The following is a 23,842-nucleotide window of genomic DNA, read 5'->3' as shown; positions in this document are numbered from 1 at the left end:
AACTGTAACTGTTATAATATGTATAGCAGCTACGATATTATGACTGTTGTAATGCATCCAATCGATATTTATACGAGAGATAATAGTACTAGAGGACAATTGAATAATTGTACATGGTTGAATAATAAATTGGAAAAAAACATAGGGGGTTTAAGTTAATATTAGGATGATTTTAAAATGGGTAATTGTATCATTGGTGATTTAGAAAGAAAAACAGACGCCCTTGTTTTTCTTTTTTGCTCAAAAATATTAGGATATTAAGTTAATAATGAACTTATATTTTATGCAAAAACAGGGTTTTTTTTATATTAGCTCCTTCTAACTAAAATAATGATATTAGTAAACTAAGTCTTCATTAAGTGTTGTTCACTAGACATGGTTAAGTAATCAAGAAATTAAGATGGATTTAATTAATCGCTAGATATATATATATATATATATATATATATATATATATATATATATATATATATATTCAAATTTTATTTTTTTAAGAAAGTGATTATCAGATAATACCATTCACATAGTACTTCTGAGACACATACGCATAATTTCTCAACTAAGTTTATCTCTGAACTGCATATTTTTAGGATTATTATTCTCAAAATAAGAGAAATATATATCACGTGGAGGAGAATAATTTCTTTTGAATGCCATCAGATAACTAAGTTCTCTCCATTAATACAAATATCATAAAGATTGACAAATTTATGTTAAGTTCAGCAGATATTGCAGCATACAAATATTTGATATCATTCATGCAATTTAAATTATATATATATATACTCAGAAGAAACTCTGATGGCCCATTGCTTCATCTATCTCCTTTTGTTTGTTGCTATCAAATGTTAACCCCAAATTAATGGAGGTGAGGAAGGTGAGCCCACTGCAACGAAAGCTAATTAGAAAATATATTTAGCAACAAAACATTAAATAATTAATACAAACAAGTGTTACAATTCATCAAAAGCACATTACGATCTCTCAATTACCAAGTGCATAATTCCTTCTTTTTTTTATGGAGATATGCTCAAATATTGCCAGTTTTGTGTTAAAACAAATGCTCTCAAGTGAATAATTAAATAAGATAAAATCTAACATATATATATATATATATATATATATATATATATATATATATTATAATCCTCATTAATACTGCATGTGGAGATCCAATTAATTACCTAAAAACAATTATTTGGTTATTATTATACACTAACAATCTATTGTTACTTACATTCTTAGCTGCAGCACTGAAAGCTTCTCTGTGGCTGATGTCTGGATTATTAGCCTTTATCCTTTGTATTTCCTCCCTGTATAATTTCAGCTACTTAATTTTAGAAAATATTTCCACGTTGAAACTATAATTTCACAAATATATAAAAATCTGAAATTTAAAATTTAATCATCCATCATCATCATGCATAAAACTCACTTGATAAACTTGTTATATGCAGAGGGAACACGTTCTCGCTTCTCTGATGCTGATTAATACAATAAAAAAGACAGTTACTTAGCTGGAAAATTGCTAATTTAATTTGAATATGAAACTCGTAATAAAATACAAATTAAATTCAATAAAATTCAACATAATATCCAAAAAAATCTTTATTGTAGCTAGTCAATCAACTAGTTAGCTAACAGTGTGCTGCGGGGAGAATTTCTTCTTGGCCCTTTGGCATTGTGCACGATAAGGAAGGCGACCCACTTTCCATCCTATTTTCTTGATGCGATCCCATGTTGTCTCTCTGCACCATCAATATAATCATGTCAATATTATAAACATTACTGAACATTTAACTTTTTCTTTGATCCTTTAATTTTTACTACTTATCTATCTAGCTATTTATCAACAATTAATGCAGATATGATTGGATTAAAATTGGTAGACCTGAAAATGATCATGAAAAGGGAGTGTCTGAAGCAGGGCTTCCATGTTCACAGAGAGCAAGCTTGAGCAATGCCCACATCGTACTGGAACAACGCTACTGCTCACCAGGTTGTTTCCAGGAACACTGACCTGCACAAATTTCATCATTCTCTTAATTGATATATATATGTATATATATAAATTCTTTCACTTCATGGTTAGATCGATAGACTTAACTCGTTTAAGTACACAAGTGTGTGCGCGTGTATATATATATATATATCATCTGAATCCATTTAAAAATTAATGAACAAGATCTTTATTACGTTAGTGCAAGAGCTGTCAGGCGGTCTATGATAAGCATAGTGGGAAGAGAAAGATGATTTGTCTCTTCTTTTATTTTATTTGCATCGATGTGTAAGCTTTACTTTTTCCTTCCCAGCGCCTACTTTTTGGAGCTGAATGTACTTGAAGGTTTTGTCTTTTAGGCTATTTCTATCAAGGGAAACAACGGGTTGCACCGAGCTCTCGGAAATCAATGTGTTAATTCTGAGAAGAAATTTTTTAAGGAGAGTTTGAATAATTCAGATTATGAAAAGAAAAAATGGTTGAACGTTGATAGAGTGGAGGAGGAGGAGGCCAAGAAGAAGAAGAAGTGGAAGCTTGCTTTGTTACTTCTGTTTCAAGACTATAAATATCAGAAGAGAAGAAGAAGAAGGAGACAATAATGTCACGAGATGAGGAGGAGGATGAAGAATAAGAGATTTCTTTGTTTCTTCTCTTTCTGTGATGCCATCAAACTTGCATCCAATAATATTTCTTCCAACAACAACAACAAATAGAGATGCAAAATAAGAACAAAGTTGTGATTTAGATCTGAAGATTTCATACCTGTAATTCAAATGCAAAACTGTAAAAAACATGTGGAGATGCACCTTCAATTATTATTCTATCAAACCATCGAGAATATAATGATAAGTCCTTTGATTCAGTAGTGCGACAGTACTATATATATATATATGAAATTAATATACCAGTCAAATGGTGTTGTCTCCACTCTTACTTCTCTAGGTATAAAGATGAACCCTGGCTAGAACTCTAGAGCAAAACCTAAAAAGAGTACACACATGCATATATCTCAACTATTATTATATACAAGTCTTGATCTCTAAAAGGAATCTCGAAAAGAGAAATGCGTGAGAGTATTTGTACGTACCACAAGAACGGAGTTGCAGAAGTCGCAGTGGACATAGCAAATGCCTTGATCAGGCAAACCTTGGGTTGACATTGATTTCTCTAGCTACGCGAGAAAAGGAATCGAAAGAGGGAAGGAGGTGAGTCTTGAAGAGCAAATTAAGAAAACAGCTAGATATATAGCTAGGAAAGGGGAAGGAGAAGGGGATGGGGGATCCTATCCCTTATGTCTCAGCTGCCCTAATTGTGTTGAGATAGGCTCAAAGTGTAGAGAGAAGAATGGTAGTACTGCGGAACAGGGAGAGCCAGTGCAACGTGGCAATGTGTGTGGGGGACGGGGGAGCCAAAGCAGCATTAATTTGGAGAGGACAAGGAGAACAGGAAAGAGAAAAATGCCACCACCTTAATTTATTTATCTTTTCTTTTCTTATTATTTAATAGTTTTGGACAGAAGCAAACAAATAATTTTTTTCAATATTTAATAATTTCAAGGTTTTTGATGCTGATATTATAATACATAGTATGTTTGATGGCTATTGATTTGATTAGCTGGAATGGTCATGGATATATTACTTGACAAATTCGGAAGAAAATAAATCAGTAAAAGTGCTGTCTACTACATGGAATTGGATTTTGCAAGGGATGCATCATGAATTTACTGCTGGTGACGGGAAGGATTCATATACAAACAAGGTTCCAAATTTTCCAACTTTACTTGTCATTTGTATTTGTTCTTTAGCCCTTGGCACTACTTTTGAAAAGAATCAATTAGTTATTGTGAGCAATAATTACTTGTATAAAAAAAGGACAAAAATAAATTGATATGGCAGATGATTTGGAATTTTCGGATGGATTAAAATAAAAAAAAATCGATTATATGACGGTTAAAATTAAGAAAAAATTAACTTTTGAAATTAACATAATTGATTATTACGGTTGAGTAGTTAATCGATCGAAACATTGGATCGATCGAACGTCGAGTTCATCAGGTTATTTGACTAAATCATTATATATTGATGAATAACTCAAGATGAGTCAATATTCTTCGAAGCCAAGATTTATTTGTCACTTAGAAATAGTACAATTAACTAGTCAGTTCGAGTAGTCCAGTCAATCAGAACTATAGTCTGATCGGACAAACTAGACACCCGATCCGACGGAACCCTTTGGCTAAACAAATAGGTTGAGTGAAGGACGAATTCCCGACAACACTCTATAAGTTAGATCGACTAGTCCTTATGAGCAATTATCAATCGGGTCACAGGAGGAACTCGATCAGTTGGTCATATAAACATATGGTGCTCACCTCAATCCAATGACGATATATTCTTTTTTGGCATTTTGTGTCATGGAGGACAAAAAATATTTTGCATGTAAGTTGTACATTAAAAGCTTCCTTTCTGATAAACGTACAAATTATGGGTCCATTTTAGAAAAAGAGTATTAAAACATCTTTATGGTATGTCAATTTTTTTTGATACACTTTTAAATTCATATACAGACAAATAATAACACTATAAAATGGGGTCTTCATCAATAAGCATAAGTACGTGATGTTACATATTTTTCCACACTCATCGCTATTGTTCCTCTACTCGACTTGATCACTAACTTGAATGTTGGAGAGCCTATCTCAGGATCCCTTCCCTAGCCCGGTCACTAACGCTTCTTGTAATACATAGGACCACTTAGAACTACTTTTGCTGAATCGGAGTTTTTAAGTAATCAACATCAAAATCATCTTTTCAATTAATTATCTTCTTCACTTTGCGAACGGGATCATAAACCATTTAGATATTAATTAAAGTAATGGTTCTGTGCATTTTCTTTATGTCCATGTGCATAGACAGACTTTAAAGCATCTGGTTGGGTCATTGCTCATGTAGTGTCACATAGATTGGACACATATAATTGATTATTAGCATGAAGCTAAGGATGTGATTAATTAATAGCAGTGAGTGAAAGTTCAGATTTAGATTATCAACGTCATTAATTGAACCAATAAGATTGTATATGTGTACCCTTTCTTTTTTGCATTTGTAGATTGCTGGTTGCTTGTGAAAACTTAAATAATGACAACACAATTGATGGTTGATCAATTGTTTATCTTTAGGTTAACAAGTCATGTGGCTATTCCAAGTAATTAGACTTGCTAACCAATTAGTGGAGAAGAAGACATGAAGCAATTCATCAACAACTTCATCGAGTTCACTTTCACTGAAATATGAATTTTTTATGTAAGAGAATCTGCATATATTTTTATTATTTTTAATAATTTGTTAGTAATTTTTAGATGTTTTGGTATTTAAGGTATTTTTAGTAATTTTTATTTCTAATAATTTTTAAATTTTTTGATATTTAGAGTATTTTTAATAATTTCTAATTTTTATAAATGAGTGTTTTGGGTCTATATAATGGTGTGTTGAGTTAATGTTTAAGGTAAAAAATTTAGAATTAATAATATTTTTTTATAATGTCATTTAATTATTTCCTTATTCGCTAGTATTCTTCCCAATCAATAAATTTTAAAATATTATTTTCGATATTCGTATTCAAACCAACGAAATCAATATAACTCGTAGGATAATCATTATCCGATCCTATATCAGTTGATGTCAGATCTCTTTGAAAGAGAAAATGATAAATTAAGTAGCACTAAACTTGGGACAACTGATCCGGCTTTATGAAAGTTCCCATCGACCGCTAGAGTAAATCAGGAAGCACTCACAGCTGACAGCCTAGAAGTACATCATCCCATGGTTGCGTGCCCCATTTGGAGGTAAAATCCATGTAAATGCCGCGTAGCTAGGGATCAAACCACGAATGCCTAGGTGACAACTGGGTGCCCTTCCGATGCATCATAGCCCCGAGAGTAGTATCAGAGCTCTTTGGATCCCATGGATGATCGTCATGATTTTGATTTAGGTCGTGATAGGCATGTTCCAGCTGAGGAAATCTTGCGCCATAATCTTAGCACCCAAGACGAGATATTTGAAGATATATAGAAATAAATCGCTCAGCATCTAGCGGTGCAAGATTATAAAGGTCATAATTTCTCTTATCCTAATTCTGCTTCCACTTTTATAAACTCTTATCACAATCGTGAATCCCATAGTTGAAAGGAATGATATGGAGATATCAAATCTCCAATTAATCTTCTGGAGTTTTCTGGCATGTCATAGACGGAAGAATTCGTTGATTAACTAAAGAATTTTTTTATTAAGAGAAAGTATCCAATCATGTGAAAGTGAACTTGGTTACTGTTAAACTCAAAGGTTAAGCATCCACATGGTGGGAGTATTTGCGACTCATGTGACATACAAAGCAAGGCCAGGATCACATATTGATCTAAGTGACTTCATACATTAAGATAGGATGCAAGTTCCCAATATGTCCTATGTTGAGTTCTGTGTTTTAATTCAAACTATTTTTTTTATTTTTTGTTGTTGTTCTGGTAATGCATATGTGTATGCATTTAGTCCTACATTGCTAAACTAAGAAGGTTGGAAGACCTTATATATGGAGTCCTTCTATCCTTGCTTAGCAAAGTTAAGGGGACCTACACGCATGCGCGGGCCGAGCCTAAATCAGGTGGTTTCGGGGGTTCGAGCTGGAAATCCATAAACCGGGCGCGACGCACGCAATCATCGTGCACAAGGGGGGTGTAAATCCCTAGCTCGTGGGCCTCACGCTTGTAGGGGGTCTGGTTTATTTTTGCCAGTCTTTAGTTTGGTTCTGTCCTGCGTGTGAGGAAACCGACCGACGCTTTGGTTCGCTGGCAAAGCAGTGCTTCAGAGTGAATAAATGTTGCGCCTCCATTCGTGGTTCGCTACTCAAGCAGTCTGCTTTCTCCTCGTTCCCCTCCCTCTCTGTGTGTGCATGCACTGCCTTCTTTTCCGAGAGTTTTCCTTGTCCTGAGGCTTGGTGTTCCACGATCTGAGGTTGGGTCCGGAGTGCGACGTTCGTCTTGGAGTGCACCTACGGACGACGCGAGTGGTTGTCGGATCTTGGGAGAATTTTGCTAGAAAGCCTCTGCACCGTGGGCGACAATATATTCTCTAAAGACAGTCGACACGCCGACGCTTCAACTAGAGGATAACAATTTCTGAACCTTACTCTTTTATTTACCTGTTTATTGCATGCTTGTTATTTTGGTGCAAATATATTACTGTGTTAGTGCTCTCACGCAACAACAATTTTAGAGAATATAGTGCCAGCATCAATAGAAATGATGAATGATAGGGTAACGGAATCTGATGAGGCTAGCGCCAGACCCGAGAGAATTTTCGGGCAAAACTTCAGATGTTGGCAACAACGGATGAAATTTTGGCTTACTATACTAGGGTTATTCTCCGTTATAGAAACAAATCCTCCTTCACCTGATGAAGAGGAACCTGCACATAGTGCTGCCTTACATAGGTTTAAGCAAAGGAATTATCTCTGCCATGGGAGGATCCTGTCTTCCCTCTCAGACGCACTATTTGATGTATACTGCTCAATGTCTTCGGCTAAAGAGTTGTGGAAATCTTTGGATAAAAAATACAACTCCGAAGATTCTGGTTTAGAAAAGTACATTGTGGCAAAATTCCTAAACTTTAAAATGGTTGAAGGGAAATTTGTGGTTGAGCAGACACATGAATTCCAAGTTCAAATTCATGGTCTTGCTGAAGGAGATATGCCATTACCCGAAAAATTTCAGGTCTTGTCTATCATTGAAAAATCACCTCCGATTTGGGAAGATTTTGGCATGACTCTTAAACATAGGAGAGGTCAAATCTCTCTAGAAGATTTGATGATTGCCTTAAATATCGAAGAAGGACATCGGAAGCAACATAAAGATGATGATAAAAGAATGTCTGTGGATTTTATTCCAAAAGTAAATATAGTAGTCTCATCTGACAAAAATAAATTCAAAAATCAGAAAATGAAGAACAAGATGAAACTCAAACCAAAGGTTCAAAAGAAAAATGGAACCAAGCCGTGCTGGGCATGTGGACAAGTTGGGCATTCTGCCAAATTCTGCCCTAAGCAAAATGACAAGAAGAAAAACCAAAGCAATATGTCCAACACCAAGGCACAAGCAAATGTTGTGACTGCTAGTGACGGCACTAGCAATAGGTTTGTTACCTTCAAACCCGAACTAAACTTGATCTATCAACCCAATGAATGGTTAGTTGATACAGGTGCTAATGTGCACTGTTGTGCTAATCGCTCTGCCTTCCTTACTTATCAGGTAATTGAAGGCACTTCCTTGACCATGAGGAACCATTCTGCAGCCAGGGTGTTTGGGATAGGACAAGTTGACCTGAGGTTCACTTCTGGAAAAGTCCTGTCACTGCATGAGGTGTATCATGTTCCAGCGGTCCGTCGAAATTTGATTAGCGGGTCAAAGTTAGTCCACGCTAGTTATGAGTTGAATTTTAAATGTAATAAAGTTGTAATATTACATTTAGGAACATTTATTGGAAAATGTTACATTAATGAAGGTTTATTTAAACTCAATGTAGAAAATGCTACCTTAAATAAATCTACTGATATTGGTTGTTCATATAACATTGAGTCTTATGATATATGGCATGACAGATTAGGACATGTCAATTTTAATACCGTAAAAAGGATGATGAATCTAGACATGATTCCTAAGCATGCTATAAATGATAAGAAAAAATGTGAAGTTTGTGTGCAATATAAACAACTCCGTAAGCCTTTCAAATCAGTTGATAGAAATTCTGATATTTTAGAATTGATTCATACTGACTGTTGTGAGTTTAACGGTATAATAACGAGAGACCATAAAAGATATTTCATTACCTTCATTGATGAGCACTCTCGTTATTGTTATGTTTATTTGCTGAAAACTAAGGAGGAAGCTTTAGATAAATTTATGATTTTTAAATCTGAAACTGAGAATCAAACAAATAAATCTATTAGGAGGTTAAGGTTTGATAGGGGTGGAGAGTTTACCTCGAACCTGTTTCAAAAATTTTGTCAAGATACAGGTATAATTCACGAGATAACTGCTCCATATAGTCCTCAATCCAACGGTATAGAAGAACGAAAAAATCGAACCCTTGAAGATATGATTAATTCCATGTTAGGCAGTTCTGAGTTACCCAACTTCATGTGGGGGGAGGCTCTATACACTGCATGAACGAAAAAATTGAACCCTTGAAGATCCAACCCAACCTATCTGATTGGAGATCCCAAGAAGTAGGTTCAATGTGGTATAAACAAGTTATAAGGGTGAACCATAAGCATCAAATTGATTGAGATGTAATCTCATAGTCTCTTCCCTGGATAGATTCTTGACTGCTAATAAGGATGAGCTTAGGAGCTCTTAATGAGTTTAAGTTCTTAATGACAGGATGCTCACAGTACATCCTTGGAGAACTCATCTATGTAAGTGTAATTGTGGGGTCGCAGTGTGGGGGGGTCCAGGCAACTCACCTTAGCACTTATGAAATAAGATTCGGTGGCATGACCGTAATGCACCAACCCAGAAGGATTCAACCGTCGCCCGTGATGAGTTGTTACCAATTGATTTTCACATATAAAAGGTTTAAGTTCAAGACTGAGTTCTCTCCAAACCTATGTGAATAAGATTGATGTACTTAAATGAAAATTCAAACCGAAAGGTATTTTCACTAAAAGCTCATTGAAACCAAGCCTCAGAACATATCTTTATTTTCGACCAAAATAATTTGAATTAGTGGGGGATTGTTGAGTTCTGTGTTTTAATTCAAACTATTTTTCTTGTTTTTTGTTATTGTTCTGGTAATGCATATGTGTATGCATTTAGTCCTACATTGCTAAGCTAAGAAGGTTGGAAGACCTTATATATGAAGCCCTTCCATCCTTGCTTAGCAAAGTTAAGGGGACCTACACGCATGCGCGGGTCGAGCCTAAATCAGGTGGTTTCGGGGGTTCGAGTCGGAAATCCATAAACCGGGCTCGACGCACGCGATCATCGTGCGCAGGGGGGGTGCAAATCCCCATCTTGTGGGCCTCACGCTTGCAAGCGGCCTGGTTTGTTTTTGCCCGTCTTTGGTTTGGTTTGGTTCTGTCCCGCGTGTGAGGGAACCGACCGACGCTTTGGTTCGCTGGCGAAGCAGTGCTTCAGAGTGAATAAATGCTGCGCCTCCATTCGTGGTTCGCGTACTCAAGCAGTCTGCTTTCTCCTCCTTCCCTTCCCTCTCTGTGTGTGCGTGCGCTGCCTTCTTTTCCGAGAGTTTTCCTTGTCCTGAAACTTGGTGTTCCGTGATCTGAGGTTGGGTCCGGAGTACGACGTTCGTCTTGGAGTGCACCTACGGACGACGCGAGTGGTTGTCGGATCTTGAGAGAATTTTGCCGGAGAGTCTCTGCACCGTGGGTGGCAATATATTATCTAAAGATAGTCGGCACGTCGACGCTTCAACTGGAGGATAACAATTTCTGGATCTTACTCTTTTATTTACATGTTTATTGCATGTTTACTATTTTGGTGTAAATATATTACTGTGTTAATGCTCTCACGCAACAACATCCTAATTGATGAAAAGCCACAAAATTGAAAGCCAAGTATTAAGGTCGGGTGATCAAAACCGTTGGCCAACTTACCTTAGGATTCATGTTATATCCAACGGTCACCACATGATAATAATTTGTTGATTGAGAAAGATGAGAGACTAGAACGAGATGACTAATAATCCAATTTATGACCAGAGCCGGCCCTGGGCCAGGGCTACCAGGGCACCTGCCCAGGGCCCAAAAAGGTTTAGGGGCCCATTTTATATGCTATTAGATACATATTTCTTAACATATTTTTTCCCTTATGTAATTTTTTATTTTAAAATGTTATAGATATATAAATGTTACAGAAACTACGTTTTTTTTCTCTTCACTTATTTTTTTATATACGATTTTTCTCCATCCCTCGTCAAAACCCTCGCCGCTTTCGCCGAACGCCATCTGATGCGCCGATTCTCCTCACCGCCCCCTTGCGATCACTGAAGCCCTCCTCGCCGCACCTTCCCTCTCTCGCTGTGACAACTACAGGCCCTCTCTAGCTCTCTTAAAGGTGCCGAAGCGGCGAAGCCCTCTTCACAGCGCCTTCCCTCTCTCATTGCGACGACGACGGATCTCTCTGGTTTTCTCAAAGGCATGCCTTGTTACTTCACGCTTCTGTAAACCCTAAAAGGTCATCATCTTTGCCAAACCCTAAAAGATTAAAGTTGTTCTCACTGATCTTTGCTTTCTATTTTGATATCTTCTGTTTCGATTAAACTATACAATTTTGAATTAAAGATAAGCTTGTGCAGTTATACTCCCATAGGGCCAATTTTAGCAATTAAATATACCAGTAAGAACAATGATATAGACTTTTTATTAAAAAAAATAAACAATACATTAATTTGGTGAATAAAAGTGCACAATTTTTTTTAAAAAAATGCAGTAAATATTAATACTCATATTGTCTAATTGCATGTGCAGTATACTCTATGTAGATGTGGATATTGGAATCTACAACATACGGTATGAACAGTATGCAAGGATAGGATTAAATAGTAGTTTCACAAGATTCTAGCTCAATTGAGATCGTAGTATATCTGTGTTATTGGACAAAAAAAATGATCACTCGTTTAAAAAAAAATGATCCAGTTTGGTGAGGTTGACTTTAGTGTTATCTGTTTTTTTTAAACTTTATTTTATACTATTTTAATTATACGAATAAGGTCATAGCTCCTAAATAATTGAATTGTATTTTTTTTATAAACTTGCAGGATATTTGTGTAAGGTCTTATATAAGTGGATTTCGAATCAAAAGAAAAATCTCCATATCAGGTTTTATTGTTCTTTGTTTATTGCTTTTTGTTCATAATTATCTGTTATCATGAAACAACTCTCTGGATATCAAAAAAGACAAAAAAAAAAAAAAAAGAAGAAGAGATAGCCCAAAGCTTAAGAGGTTCATTAAATAAATATTTTGGTAAAGAGTCACATAACATAACAGAAAGCTTAGTTCATATTTTAACTAATGAATCCAATGTTAATGAAGATTTTTTTGAAAATAAGAATGATAAAAATAAAGAATTTGTGAGAAATGAAAGTGATGAGAATGAGAAATTTGAAGAAAATGAGAGCGAAGATAATACAGATTTTAATAATTTGGATGAAATTGAAATTGACAAAACTAGAGATATTGATAAGTTTTGTGATGATGAGCATAAAAACAAATATCAATGTTCGACACCTAAATATGATTTAAATATATTTGATCCAAGAGTTTGGGATACTCTTAATACAAAAATGAGGGATTTACTTGTGGAAAGAGGTCCTAAAAGAGAAGATATTCTCAAGTTTCCTTTAGATAAAGAATCTCGACACTTTTCTCATACTTATTATGTTCAAATGTTACCAAATGGTGAGACTCGTGATCGAAAATGGTTAGTGTACTCGAAGGAGTTAGACAGAGTATTTTGTATTTGTTGTAAGTTGTTTAAAGTAATACACACCAAGAGTAATTTAGCAAGAGAAGGAGTTAATGACTGGAAACATTTATGTGACAAACTTAAACAACATGAAAATAGTGTTGAACACCTCACTAATCTAAGAGCTTTAGTTGAACTACAAATGAGATTAAAGAAAACAATGACAATTGATAAGGAAATACAAGAACAAATTAAAAAGGATACAAAACATTGGAAACACATCATGCTAAGAATAGTTGTTGTAGTCAAATGTCTCGCTATACATAATTTGGCATTTCGTGGTACGCACACGACAAAATTTATGAAGATGGTAATGGTAATTTTTTGGGTCTACTTGAAATGATTGCAGATTTTGATCCAATAATGCAAGAACATTTTCGACGCATTCAAGATAAAAAGATTCATTATCATTATCTTAGTCATAAAATTCAAAACGAGTTAATATCTATTCTAGCCTCCAAAGTCAAGAATGCAATAATTAAAAAAGTAAAAGAGGCAAAATATTTTTCAGTAATTCTTGATTGTACACCGGATGCAAGTCACAAAGAACAAATGACTCTCATATTAAGATGTGTAGATGTTTCAGAGACTCCAATTAAAATAGAAGAGTATTTCTTAGAATTTATAAATGTAGAAGATACAACTGGTTTAGGTCTTTTTAATGAATTGAAATTTGTTTTACAATCTTTAGAACTTGATATTGATAATGTGAGAGGGCAAGGTTATGATAACGGATCTAATATGAAAGGTAAAAATCAAGGTGTGCAAAAAAGATTGCTTGACATTAATCCTAGAGCATTTTACATGTCATGTGGTTCTCATTCTCTTAACTTAGTTGTTTGTGACATGACAAATTCTTGTGCTAAAGCAAAATCATTTTTTGGAGCATGTCAATGTATGTACACCGTGTTCTCTAATTCAACAAAAAGATGGAATGTTTTGCTTCAATATATTGATGGATTAACTTTAAAATCATTGTCAACTACAAGATGGGAAAGTCATATTGAAACAGTCAAAGCAATACTATCTCAAGCTTCCCAAATTAGAGAAGCTTTGTTCAAATTAGCAGAAATAAGTGAATATAGCAAATTAAGTAGAGATGCTGAAACGTTAGCATCTGGTGAACTTTCAAGTTTTGAATTTATATTAAGCCTTGTTATTTGGCATGATATTTTGCATAAAATTAACTTAGTTAGTAAAAAATTACAGTAAGAGGATATGCGTCTTGATGTTGCTGTAAAACAATTGGCCGGTCTTGTTTCTTTTTTTTGAAAAATATAGAGAAAATGGTTTTGCTTTAGCTATGGTTGATGCAAAAAAAATAGCATTTGATATGGAAATTGAGCCTGTATTTCCTACAAAATGTAAAATTAGTAGAAAAAGATATTTTGATGAGATTGTTAATACTGAAAGGGAAAATCAATCACTGGAAGAGTCTTTTCGAACATATTATTTTATCTTAGTAATCGATATTGCTCTTGGGCAATTGAAAAGTAGGTTTGAACAGTTGCAATATTTTGAATCTATATTTGGGTTCTTGTATGATGTTGCAAAATTAGTTTCAATGGATGATGATGAATTGATGAGTTCTTGTGTGAATCTTGAAAATACTTTAAAAAATGGTAACACTTCTGATATTGATGCAAAATATATGTTTTCAGAATTACAAGTTTTGCAAGTAATGTTACCAAGTGAATCTTATGAAACAAATAAAAAATGGTCTTCCATTCAAATATTAGAGTTTTTAAAAACAATGGATATATTTCCAAATGTGATGATTGCTTATAGGATATTATTGACAATACCCGTGACAGTGGCATCTGCCGAAAGAAGTTTTTCAAAATTAAAATTAATAAAATCTTATTTACGGACCACAATGACTCAAGATAGGCTAAATGGATTAGCAATTTTATGCATTGAAAAAAATATTTTGGAAAATATCGAATATGATGATATTATTGATGATTTTGCCTTTAAAAGTGCATCACGAAGACACTTTAAATGAGTTGTCTCTGTTTGTCTTAGTGATCCTTCTACACTTGCTAGTTTTGTAGCAGTATATACACTTTTTGGACCTACATTTCCTGGAACTTTTGACAAAGATTGAGGGATATACACCTTATTTTACCCCGTATGTCTAATATCCTTAGTTTCATTTTTTATACTTTTGTTTGAAGTGTTTGCTTACCTGAATTGATTTGCTGTTAGGAATTGTCCTTTGCTTTTCCTATCCCTAGCCAATATGCATATTGCTGCCGCCAGAATGCAAAATGTATTAATTGATTAATTATTTTTTTTTATATTTGTCAGGTTACTCAAGTCAGTATTTTGTATTGATTCTCTCGGTTCTTTTTTATTGTTTCAGTCTCAACTAAGTTGCCTCTTGAATTTCCTGATGGAACAACTCCAGTAACATGCCAGGTTTGCATATATGATGATTCTTCATATAGTGAGGTTGATGTAGGATCTAACATATATGATGATTCTTCAGATAGTAAGGTTGACGTAGGATCACTTTTAAACCAAGCTATAGTCCCTCCATTGCCTGCTGATAGAAGAAGTGCACGCTAAGGTTAGTATGCGGTATTAGTTGGACCCTCTCCTATTTGATATTGCTTCTAAATGATGCTTCCAGAACATCAATAACATGTTATTACTTAAGTTTCTTGTTTTGACTTTATTTGTGTGATTCAACATTCCACCACCACCGGTGGCATTCATTTCTTTGTTAAATATGTGGATTGAAAAGATGTAGAAATTCTAAATATTGGTCAATTTTTGTAAATTCCCTAGCAATGAGCTTTTTTTTTATTCCTTGTATGTAGCTAGCTTAGAGAGGAATTATGGTTCACTGTTGGAGGTCGGCATATTCCTTTTGGTGCATCACCATAGGTAAGTTTATTTTTCCTTTCTCTAGTTATGGTATGCTTCCTTAAATTATCTCCCATCATCTCTAGTGGAAATATTGTTGTTATATATTTAGCAGTCACTTTTTTCTGACATGCCCCTACATTTGGACCTCCTTGTGGAATCTATCAAAAGCAATTAATTATATCGTTCAGATATCTTTTTCTTGTGCTTTACTATTTTGAACTCCTGAGTAATACTTTATAGGGACTAGTATTTAGATTTTAAACTTAACCTGAATAAATTATTTAAGTTTTAGTAAAATGATAAAATTGGGGCATAATTAATAATTCTGCCCAGGACCTTTAAACAATCAGGACCGGCTCTGTTTATGACGATGATGACATCGTTCAAGTTGGCAACAACATGATGTAGGTTTCGAACACTGATGCACCGTTGATGAAAGAGTTGAAGGAAATGAACAATTACAGATTGGTGATCAACAGATGCCAGTTGCATATGAAGGTAGTGGATGAGCATCGTATTATCCCGATACTAACGTAACTTACAAAGTTCCCTGGATGTTAGTTCATCAACTTCTGGACCTCTCTCTATCCCCATTCCACATCAGATCCTTGACCAAGGAATTACTTCAAACGAATCAGATACTCCATTTGTGATGGATAGTGTTGCTACTCTTTCTGATACCAAAACAAAACAGGAGATGGTGGATGATTTGAATTTCTCTAAGACTCGAGGGGAGTCAGAGAAATCGGGTTTCGAATCCCAACATGTGACCCAGAGTTTGGGTGGTACAGAGAAAGAACAAGAGGTACCGCAAGTCTCTCAGGTTCAAGACATTGCACCCCTTGGTTCAAAGGATAGTCAATTATCTATAGAGTTTGAACCTCCTATGACTGATCCAGTACATGCTATCAATATTTCTTCGTTAGATCTCAGTGACCAAAATGATCAAGCGGTCCCTAACAAAGTTGTAGAAACACAAGAAGTGAAGAAAAATTCTGAAAAGAAATCTAAGAGGCAAAAGAAATCCAAGACAAAAATTGTTGTAGATGCGGGGAAAGGATTGCCTAATTTTATTTCTAGCAAGGAATCAAATGTGGATACTGAAGTTGGTGTAAATGCTAATGAAGCTAAATCTGTAGTGCTGACTGATGTTTCTCTAGCACTTGCTATTGAAATGTCTGAACCTCAAAGTTCCCCTCTGGCATTCAATGTGAATCCTTTATCTAATGGAACAAAAGATGTGAATGTACTTGCTACACCGTGTTAGAATACAAATTGCCGGAGATTTTTAGAGGACTTAGTTGAATTTAAAAATTACATAGAATTTAAATTTAACTTACAGTTGAGTTGACCTGAGCAGATGATCTCAAGCTGTCAGCTGGGACTGATTTTTATCCAAGTGTCAATCTCAAAGTGACTGAGTGAGCAGAGCATCCGAACAAAGAGGTCAGTCGGACGAGACAGACAAGTCTAATAGGAGAGGCCGGTTGGACGAGGCAGACAGGCCGAGCAAGAGAGGCCGGTCGGATCGAGAAGACAGACCGGGCGGTAAACAAGTCGGGCTGTCAAAGAGGTCGACCGGATCGAGCAGACAGATAGGTTGACAGACATGCCGGTCGAGAAGAAGATAGGTCGGGCTGTCTGAGAGGCCGGTCGGGTCGAAGCAGACAGGTCGAACTGTTAAAGAGACTGGTCGACTGGGCAAGCTGACAGACCGGACGAAGATCTCGATCGGACAAAGAAGTCTGTCGATCTGACAAAGAGACCGATCGGGCGAGCTGACCGAGGTCTGCGAGTCGCAGTTTCCTTGAAACAGATTTGCCCATCTCCGGCTGTGCTTCGAGACTTACAAGAGTCGTCTGTTTCCCAGGATACAACGACCGACCATGAATCCGACGAAGCATTGGTGGTCACGACGAGCTGAGTGGTACCCAAATGCTACCATGGTCACTCCGCCGAGCAGGAGATGTATAGAGGAGGAGGAAGAAAAATGGAGAACCTTTGCTTGCTGTGCTATAGTTCAATGCAATCCGGATCTTAGATTTGCGCACCTCCCTCCTTCCTAAGAGAGAACCTCTCCCCATATATTTTTTTCACATTCTCAATAAATGTGAATCAATATAAATCAACAAAAAATATCTTGAAACTTCCTATGTAAGACTAAAATTTCATTCACAATGGAATCTCTTTCCTTTTCAATTTCTTCTCCATTCACTTATTCAAGACATCGTATTTCAATCTGAAGGTATCATCAACTAGCGGGCATGGAAATCTGCTCCAGGATTCAAACCTAAATCTCTTCTGGAGATACAACAGGAAGAACTAAGAAGTATCAAAGACATGATGAAGAGAGGAAAAGTCAATCAAGATGATCTCGGTTATGGCTATGGAGATATGGGTGAAGATTATCGGAGGGTTCACTTGCAGCTGTCAGCTGTGCTAGCACCTTTACCTGATATGATTTTGCCACAGTGATAAACCTCGACAAGGTTGACAATCATCTTGATTTTCACTATGGGCGTTGATGCTGAGTTGAAATCTTCTGTCTCAAAAATGACATGTTCTCGTGTCTTTTCATCGATCTGACGATTATGATATTTTCGTGATATACACTGCATCCTTGAGATGTCATTTAATCCGTCTGATCAGAGGGGAGATACGGGGATACGTTATTTTTGGGACAGAGAATCTTAACTCGTTGATGCTATAAATACGCAGGTTATTGATGCGACCGATCAGGAGATTGAACCTGATGAAGCAATAATCAACTTCATTGAAATATATTATGCTGATGGAATTGATGTCTGCAAAATTGATTTTAACTTCTCAAGTTTAGAAATAAAGTTACATTGGAATCGTTAAAGGATTTTCAAAATCCAACCGCTATTAGTCAATTTTACCAATTTTATATCGACGATATTCCTTGTGATACTATTTAAATTTAGGATGATTTTTTTAATTCATTCATGCAAAGGATCCGTGCACTATTATTTTTTTAATAATTTTCTGATATTTTGATATTTAGTATAGTTTTGATGATTTTTAAATTTTTTAATATTTATATTATTTTTAATATTTTCTAATTTTTACAAGTTAGTATTTTGGATCTTTTACTTTTTAAGATTTTAGAAGATTATTATACTAATTTACCTTTTATGATTATTTTATTTTGTAAATCAATATTTTATTTCACCTTCAATGGTTTATCTATTTTCCAAAAACATAACTTTTAAATTTTAAATCATTAAATGCCCATAAAATTTTTATTATTTTATCTACATGGTTAAATAATTTGATGATCCATAAAATAAACAGATCAATTTATTAGTAATAATTTGATAGTATTCGTGGTTAAAGAGTGAATAGATAAAGATTTTAAATTTTGAAGGGAATATTGAGAAACTTACGAGAGACAATTTGCACAATGATAGTGATGCTAGTCTCTCAGAACAAAACCTACAAGTTCATCCAAACTTCATGTCTTTTGCATATTTAGAAATCTCAATGGCTACAACAATACTAGAATTTAGGTTCCAAAGATCTTGGGATCTTCTCCACCACATCACCCGATTATTTTCAAGTTCGTTGCTGTTTTTCCTTGATTATTTTAAATAAAACATTATTTGTTAAATAGGTAGGTCAAATAATGTAATGTAATGGAAATTAATCTAAGACATCAAGAGCAAGATTATCTAAAACAGTCTGGAGCTTCTGCACGACTGAGTAAATAGCAAACAGAAAACACAAGATTAGATCTACTAGCAAGCTGCAGTAGGGAACTTATTGTTGTGCACACTGCACTCTCTGGGCACCTCCATGGGCGTCCTCATCTTCATCGTAAGCTTCCTGAGTTTGCTTCCTTCTCATTTCTTCATCAATATTAACATCATGTAACGTTGTTTCCTCGCACTCATCAAGTTCCATGTCAGTCATCTTCGATACAGGCTTCGGCGGGAGCACTGCCTCGAGCGCTTTACATTGATCGGGTGTCAGTGAATCAGGGAATTCCACAGTGAAGTGGATGTAGAGCTTCCCCTTCATGAAGGGCCTCTGGTACATGGGCATTCCTTCGTCGTTTATTGCCTTAAATTGGTCTGGATCAGGCCATAATTTTTCACCATTAGAACCGAGTTCAGCAAAATTCCAATTCCGTTCTGATACATCAAAAAGGCATTTCGATTCTTACCAGGTTTCACAACTTCACCAGGGTGTGACTTGATAAGCAACTGCCTGTTATCCAAGTGTGTCAGGACAAAATGGAAGCCACAGAGTGCTTCGGTAAGTGACAGTGTGTGTTCAAAAAAGAGATCATCTCCCTTTCTCTTGAACTTGGGGTGTTCCTTCTCTTGAAGGACAAACACAATATCTCCGGTCACAGTATCAGGCTGCAAAACTCAAAGATTGAAGGTCACATAATGCAGTCATAAGAATTGTGTTCATGCAAAGGTAGGGAGGGAATGATCGAGTAGAACATACTGCTTCATCAGCCTCGCCTGGGAAGGTAATCTTCTGGCCATTCTGCATTCCCTTCTCAACCACAACCTCCAGTACCTTCTTCTCCTGTACAACCTTCTCACCTTTACATTTGGAACAGCGATCCTTCTCATTAATCGTCTCCCCTGTCCCCTTACACTCGTTGCAAGGGTGCTGCATTTGCTGGATCATGCCAGGCCCTAACTGCCGAATTGAAACCTTCATGCCTGAACCTTGACAGCCCGAGCACTTCATCGAAGCACCAGACTTTGAACCCTTCCTGCAGAAGAATCAAAATCTATTAGGCATCTTGTTGTTCCAAATGTGTTGGAGGCAATGGAGATTACTAGATATCTCACCCATTGCACTTTTGGCAGATGGCATTCCGAGAAAGAGAGAGTTTTTTGGATGTTCCATTGTACAGCTCTTCCAAGGACACCTTAAGGGGATGGATAACATCTTCTCCTCTCCTCTGCCTTCGTCCTCCTCGGCTGCTTCCACCTCCTGCATGGGAGACGTAACCAATTGTTTAGGACAACATTGTTTTATAATCATGGAATTTTGTGATCGGCTAAAATACCTCCAAAAGGGTTCCCTCCAAAGAATGACTCAAAGATGTCGAATGGGCTGTGGCCACCGCCACCCCCTCCCATTCCCTCCTTGAGAGCGTCTTCCCCATACTGATCATAGATTTCACGCTTCTCAGGGTCACTAAGAACCTCATAAGCCTGGGCCAACTCTTTAAACTGTAAAGCAGATAATTAAATAGATGATCAGCATCTCAAATTTTATAGTGCAAATTATTACTGACCTAACATCTCAAAAGCCTGTCGAATAACAACCACAATAAGCTCATTTTGTGAAATTCCAAAAAAATAAGAAACATATTACGTCCAGAGAATGTAGTCACAAGCTCGATGATGAACATTGACTGTTCCAGATAGGCATGGTCAAGAGAAGATTATATTAGATATCTGTGGAAAATGGATGCCACATTTCCTCGATCAGGAAGGAGAACAAACGTAGCGGTGGAAGAATTTATGTTAAAAAAAAGGCAAAGTTTTTTGCCTGTTCCCCCTATCTACAAGCCATTGTTAAAAATAATGCCCTTGGAGACAGAAATTCAAACAAAACAGCCAGAAAGGGTTCCAAATTACACGTCAACTAATCAACAAATGAACGTGGGGAGAATAACTGCATGAGGCTAGCATAGTAATACATCTAACACTGGTGATAGATCTATGTAATCCTATGAATAACGAACAAAAATTCTAACGGCGGTAACTATCTAATATAAATCAGAAATTAGACCACCGATCCCACATATTGAACTGGAGAACAATCAAATTCTTACCTTCTCTGGGTCGCCGCCCTTATCAGGGTGGTTTTTTATGGCGGCCTTCCGGTACGCCTTTTTGAGGTCCTCCGGCGATGCAGTCTTCGGCACCCCTAGGATCTCATAGTACTTGGTGTTATCACTCTTCTTCGGCGCCCTCCCGAACATCTTGGCGCCAAAACTTTAGCTGATATCGCCGAGAACGATATCAAAAGAAGCACCACGAAATCGATCCCTGATTCTGCCTCACAAATGACCTGATCCCGTGAGGAAGCCGCGATCTAAAGAAACCCTATGATGGACGGAGGCACGTTCAGAATTTAAGGCGGTGTTGGTGGGTCGACCAGAAGACTCTAGAAGTTGAGGCGTCTGATTGGTGTCCTGGGAGCGAACACTGATCGTTGAGCCTAAGATGGACGGTTGGATGGTCTGCTTCTAGAGGTTTCCAATGGCCATCCCTTCCTTTGAAAGAGTCCCGGTTTGGGTGATCACTGATCACAGACGTCCATTCCATTCTCAAGTCGTTTCCCCATGCATCGCCGTGCAATATGGACGGAGTAGATCTGATACTAGAACAAATCGAAAGTTGCACGCTCGAATTGTAAGGATAGGCACATCTGTAGCATCTGTATAAAATCCTCATTCAAGGCGGAGGCCTATATATTATATATTAGAAAGCATGACGGTTGGTTAGAGTCGGTTGCTCCTCTTTTTTGTTTTATTCCATTCTTTTTTCTGCCATGTTCGAGGGCAGCGGCAAGATAGGGTAAGTAGTCGCTTCCTTCGCCCAATGTCGCCCTGTTTTTCGATCCGATCTATGTTTTCTCGTTCGATATGATCTAGTTTTATTTTCTGAAAAGTTGATCAGCAAAGTTATGCGACAGTGAGTTTTTGGGGTAAGCTAGGGCCTCTATTTTTCTTCCGTCGGATTTTTTGTCAATGATTTTGCTCGACTTGTACTTCTCGATCAATCTTTATTCCTTCCTCATCATCGAGTCTTTCTAGTTAATACTTTTTTGTTCGTTCTCTGGGATGTTGATCGTCGAAGCGATGAGATCGTTGCGTTTTTGTGGTAATATCAGGAGATCTGGTTTTTTTTTCTTCCGTCGGATTTATTTCTTTTAATGAATTTGTTCGAGTTGTTCTGCTCGATCGACCACTCTTTCTTCCTTATCATCAAGTGTTTCTCGTTTATACTATTTGGCTTCATTCGCTGGGATGTTGATCGGGGAAGCTATACGATCGTTGAGTTTTTGTGGTAAGCTCAGGAATCTGTTTTTTCTTCCGTCGTATTTTTTTTTTCTTTTTTTCTTTTTCTTTTTCAATGATTTTGTCTGAGTTTTTCTTCTGGATCGCTCGGTCTTGATTCTTCTTCACTGAATGTTTCTCGTTGATACAATCTACTTTTAATCGCAGGGTTGATTTATGTTTTGTGATATTTGGAATCACGACGGTTGGCCGCTGGTGATGGAGATTAGGGTTTGTTAACTCCATTTGACTGACTTAGTTTATTCTCTCTCGTTGCAAAATGTTATCTCCTATTTGTTTGTTTGTTTATAGTCTTACACTTCCATTAGCAAAATGCTATCTCGTGCTTGTTTGTTTGTTTACTTACACTTCTATACGCAAAATGCTATCTCGTGTTTGTTTGTTTGTTTGCACGATGTTAATCTGATTTATTTTGTTCTTGTTCTACTTTAGTTATTGCCATAGATTAGTATAGAAACAAGGAAGCCATGTTGATGAGGAATTTCAGGTTTAGCACCATATATAAGAACACTATCGAGCACGGTAGGTCTCAATTGAGTAGATTTACATTTTGCCACTGTTAACTAATTAGCTTGGTAACTCCTCCGCTTGAATTTGGTTATTGTGCTTATGTAATGAAATTCGATCCTATTATCTAATGACTAATCAATTTTAATTCGTAAATGAACCATAGGAAACTCCAGCCATCTAAACGGAATCATCTTCTGTCTTTGTCCTTGCATCACTATTTCCTCTTTAATATGGAACCTTCTCATTTTTCTTTAATGGACCTCATTAGCACTCAATAACAAGACGCCTGGTAGATTCGGTATTATACCCTATATTATGTAGTATCTAGGAACTTCGACACTTGAATGTTTTAGCATCTCTGGACCTAGTTAGTACTAAATATCTCTCAAGTGATTATGAGAATTTGAGAACGCCAACAAGCAAATATGAGCTGATTGATGTAGATTGGGCTAAATCCAGCCATTGATAACTGACGCCGTTGTACTTATGTCCTCCAATGTTCTACATGCCTTCAAATAACCTCTTCCAGGAGAGTAAAATTGTCTTCGATCTTGATTTTTTACTGTATCACTAATAATTGATGGTTTACTGCACCTTGCCCATGTTTTTCCAAGCATTGATGAAAGATATTGAAAATGTATATGTGGAATATCTTAGACGTGTATAAAGCAAGAAAAATAATCCATTTTTCCATTCATTTCATATTTGTTTTGTTGTCTGCTGTCGTGTGCATTCTGCTTCCTGAAACATTTCTGTGAGCGAATGGTTGAGTTTTTTTTAGTTAAAATAAAGTAAAGAGTAATATTTGTTGCAGATAATCCATTATCCTATCATATGCAGAAACCGATC

General features: G+C 36.3%; 2 protein-coding genes and 1 long non-coding RNA gene across 4 annotated transcripts; 1 reads left to right on the top strand and 2 right to left on the bottom strand.

Annotated features, from left to right (window-relative positions):
- Positions 1–631: 631 nt before the first annotated feature.
- Positions 632–3,325, bottom strand: LOC121983019 (protein YABBY 2-like). 2 transcript variants are annotated; one of them, XM_042536004.1, is made up of 6 exons: positions 3,087–3,325; positions 1,892–2,020; positions 1,643–1,748; positions 1,436–1,484; positions 1,238–1,313; positions 632–898 (listed from the first exon to the last, which is right to left on the bottom strand). In XM_042536004.1, exons 1-6 carry the CDS (start codon positions 3,156–3,158, stop codon positions 860–862), a joined length of 471 nt encoding a protein of 156 aa, XP_042391938.1. In that variant the 5' UTR covers positions 3,159–3,325; the 3' UTR covers positions 632–859. The 2 variants fall into 2 exon arrangements, with proteins under 2 accessions (XP_042391938.1, XP_042391939.1); XM_042536005.1 differs by having other exon boundaries at positions 632–886; positions 3,087–3,322.
- A 15,768-nt stretch (positions 3,326–19,093) lies between these two features.
- LOC121980984 (dnaJ protein homolog) lies at positions 19,094–21,520 on the bottom strand. Its single transcript, XM_042533276.1, has 6 exons — positions 21,233–21,520; positions 20,459–20,624; positions 20,238–20,382; positions 19,882–20,158; positions 19,592–19,790; positions 19,094–19,499 (listed from the first exon to the last, which is right to left on the bottom strand). Exons 1-6 carry the CDS (start codon positions 21,380–21,382, stop codon positions 19,186–19,188), a joined length of 1,251 nt encoding a protein of 416 aa, XP_042389210.1. The 5' UTR covers positions 21,383–21,520; the 3' UTR covers positions 19,094–19,185.
- Positions 21,521–21,928: 408 nt separating this feature from the next.
- On the top strand, positions 21,929–22,909 carry LOC121983018. Its single transcript, XR_006112363.1, has 2 exons — positions 21,929–22,472; positions 22,631–22,909. It is a non-coding gene; the product is annotated as an uncharacterized LOC121983018 (long non-coding RNA).
- The last annotated feature ends 933 nt before the right edge of the window (positions 22,910–23,842 follow it).

The sequence above is a fragment of the Zingiber officinale genome, chromosome 5A (assembly GCF_018446385.1).
Source record: "Zingiber officinale cultivar Zhangliang chromosome 5A, Zo_v1.1, whole genome shotgun sequence".
NCBI classification, from domain to species: domain Eukaryota; kingdom Viridiplantae; phylum Streptophyta; class Magnoliopsida; order Zingiberales; family Zingiberaceae; genus Zingiber; species Zingiber officinale.
This window is presented reverse-complemented; position numbering and strand designations above follow the sequence as displayed.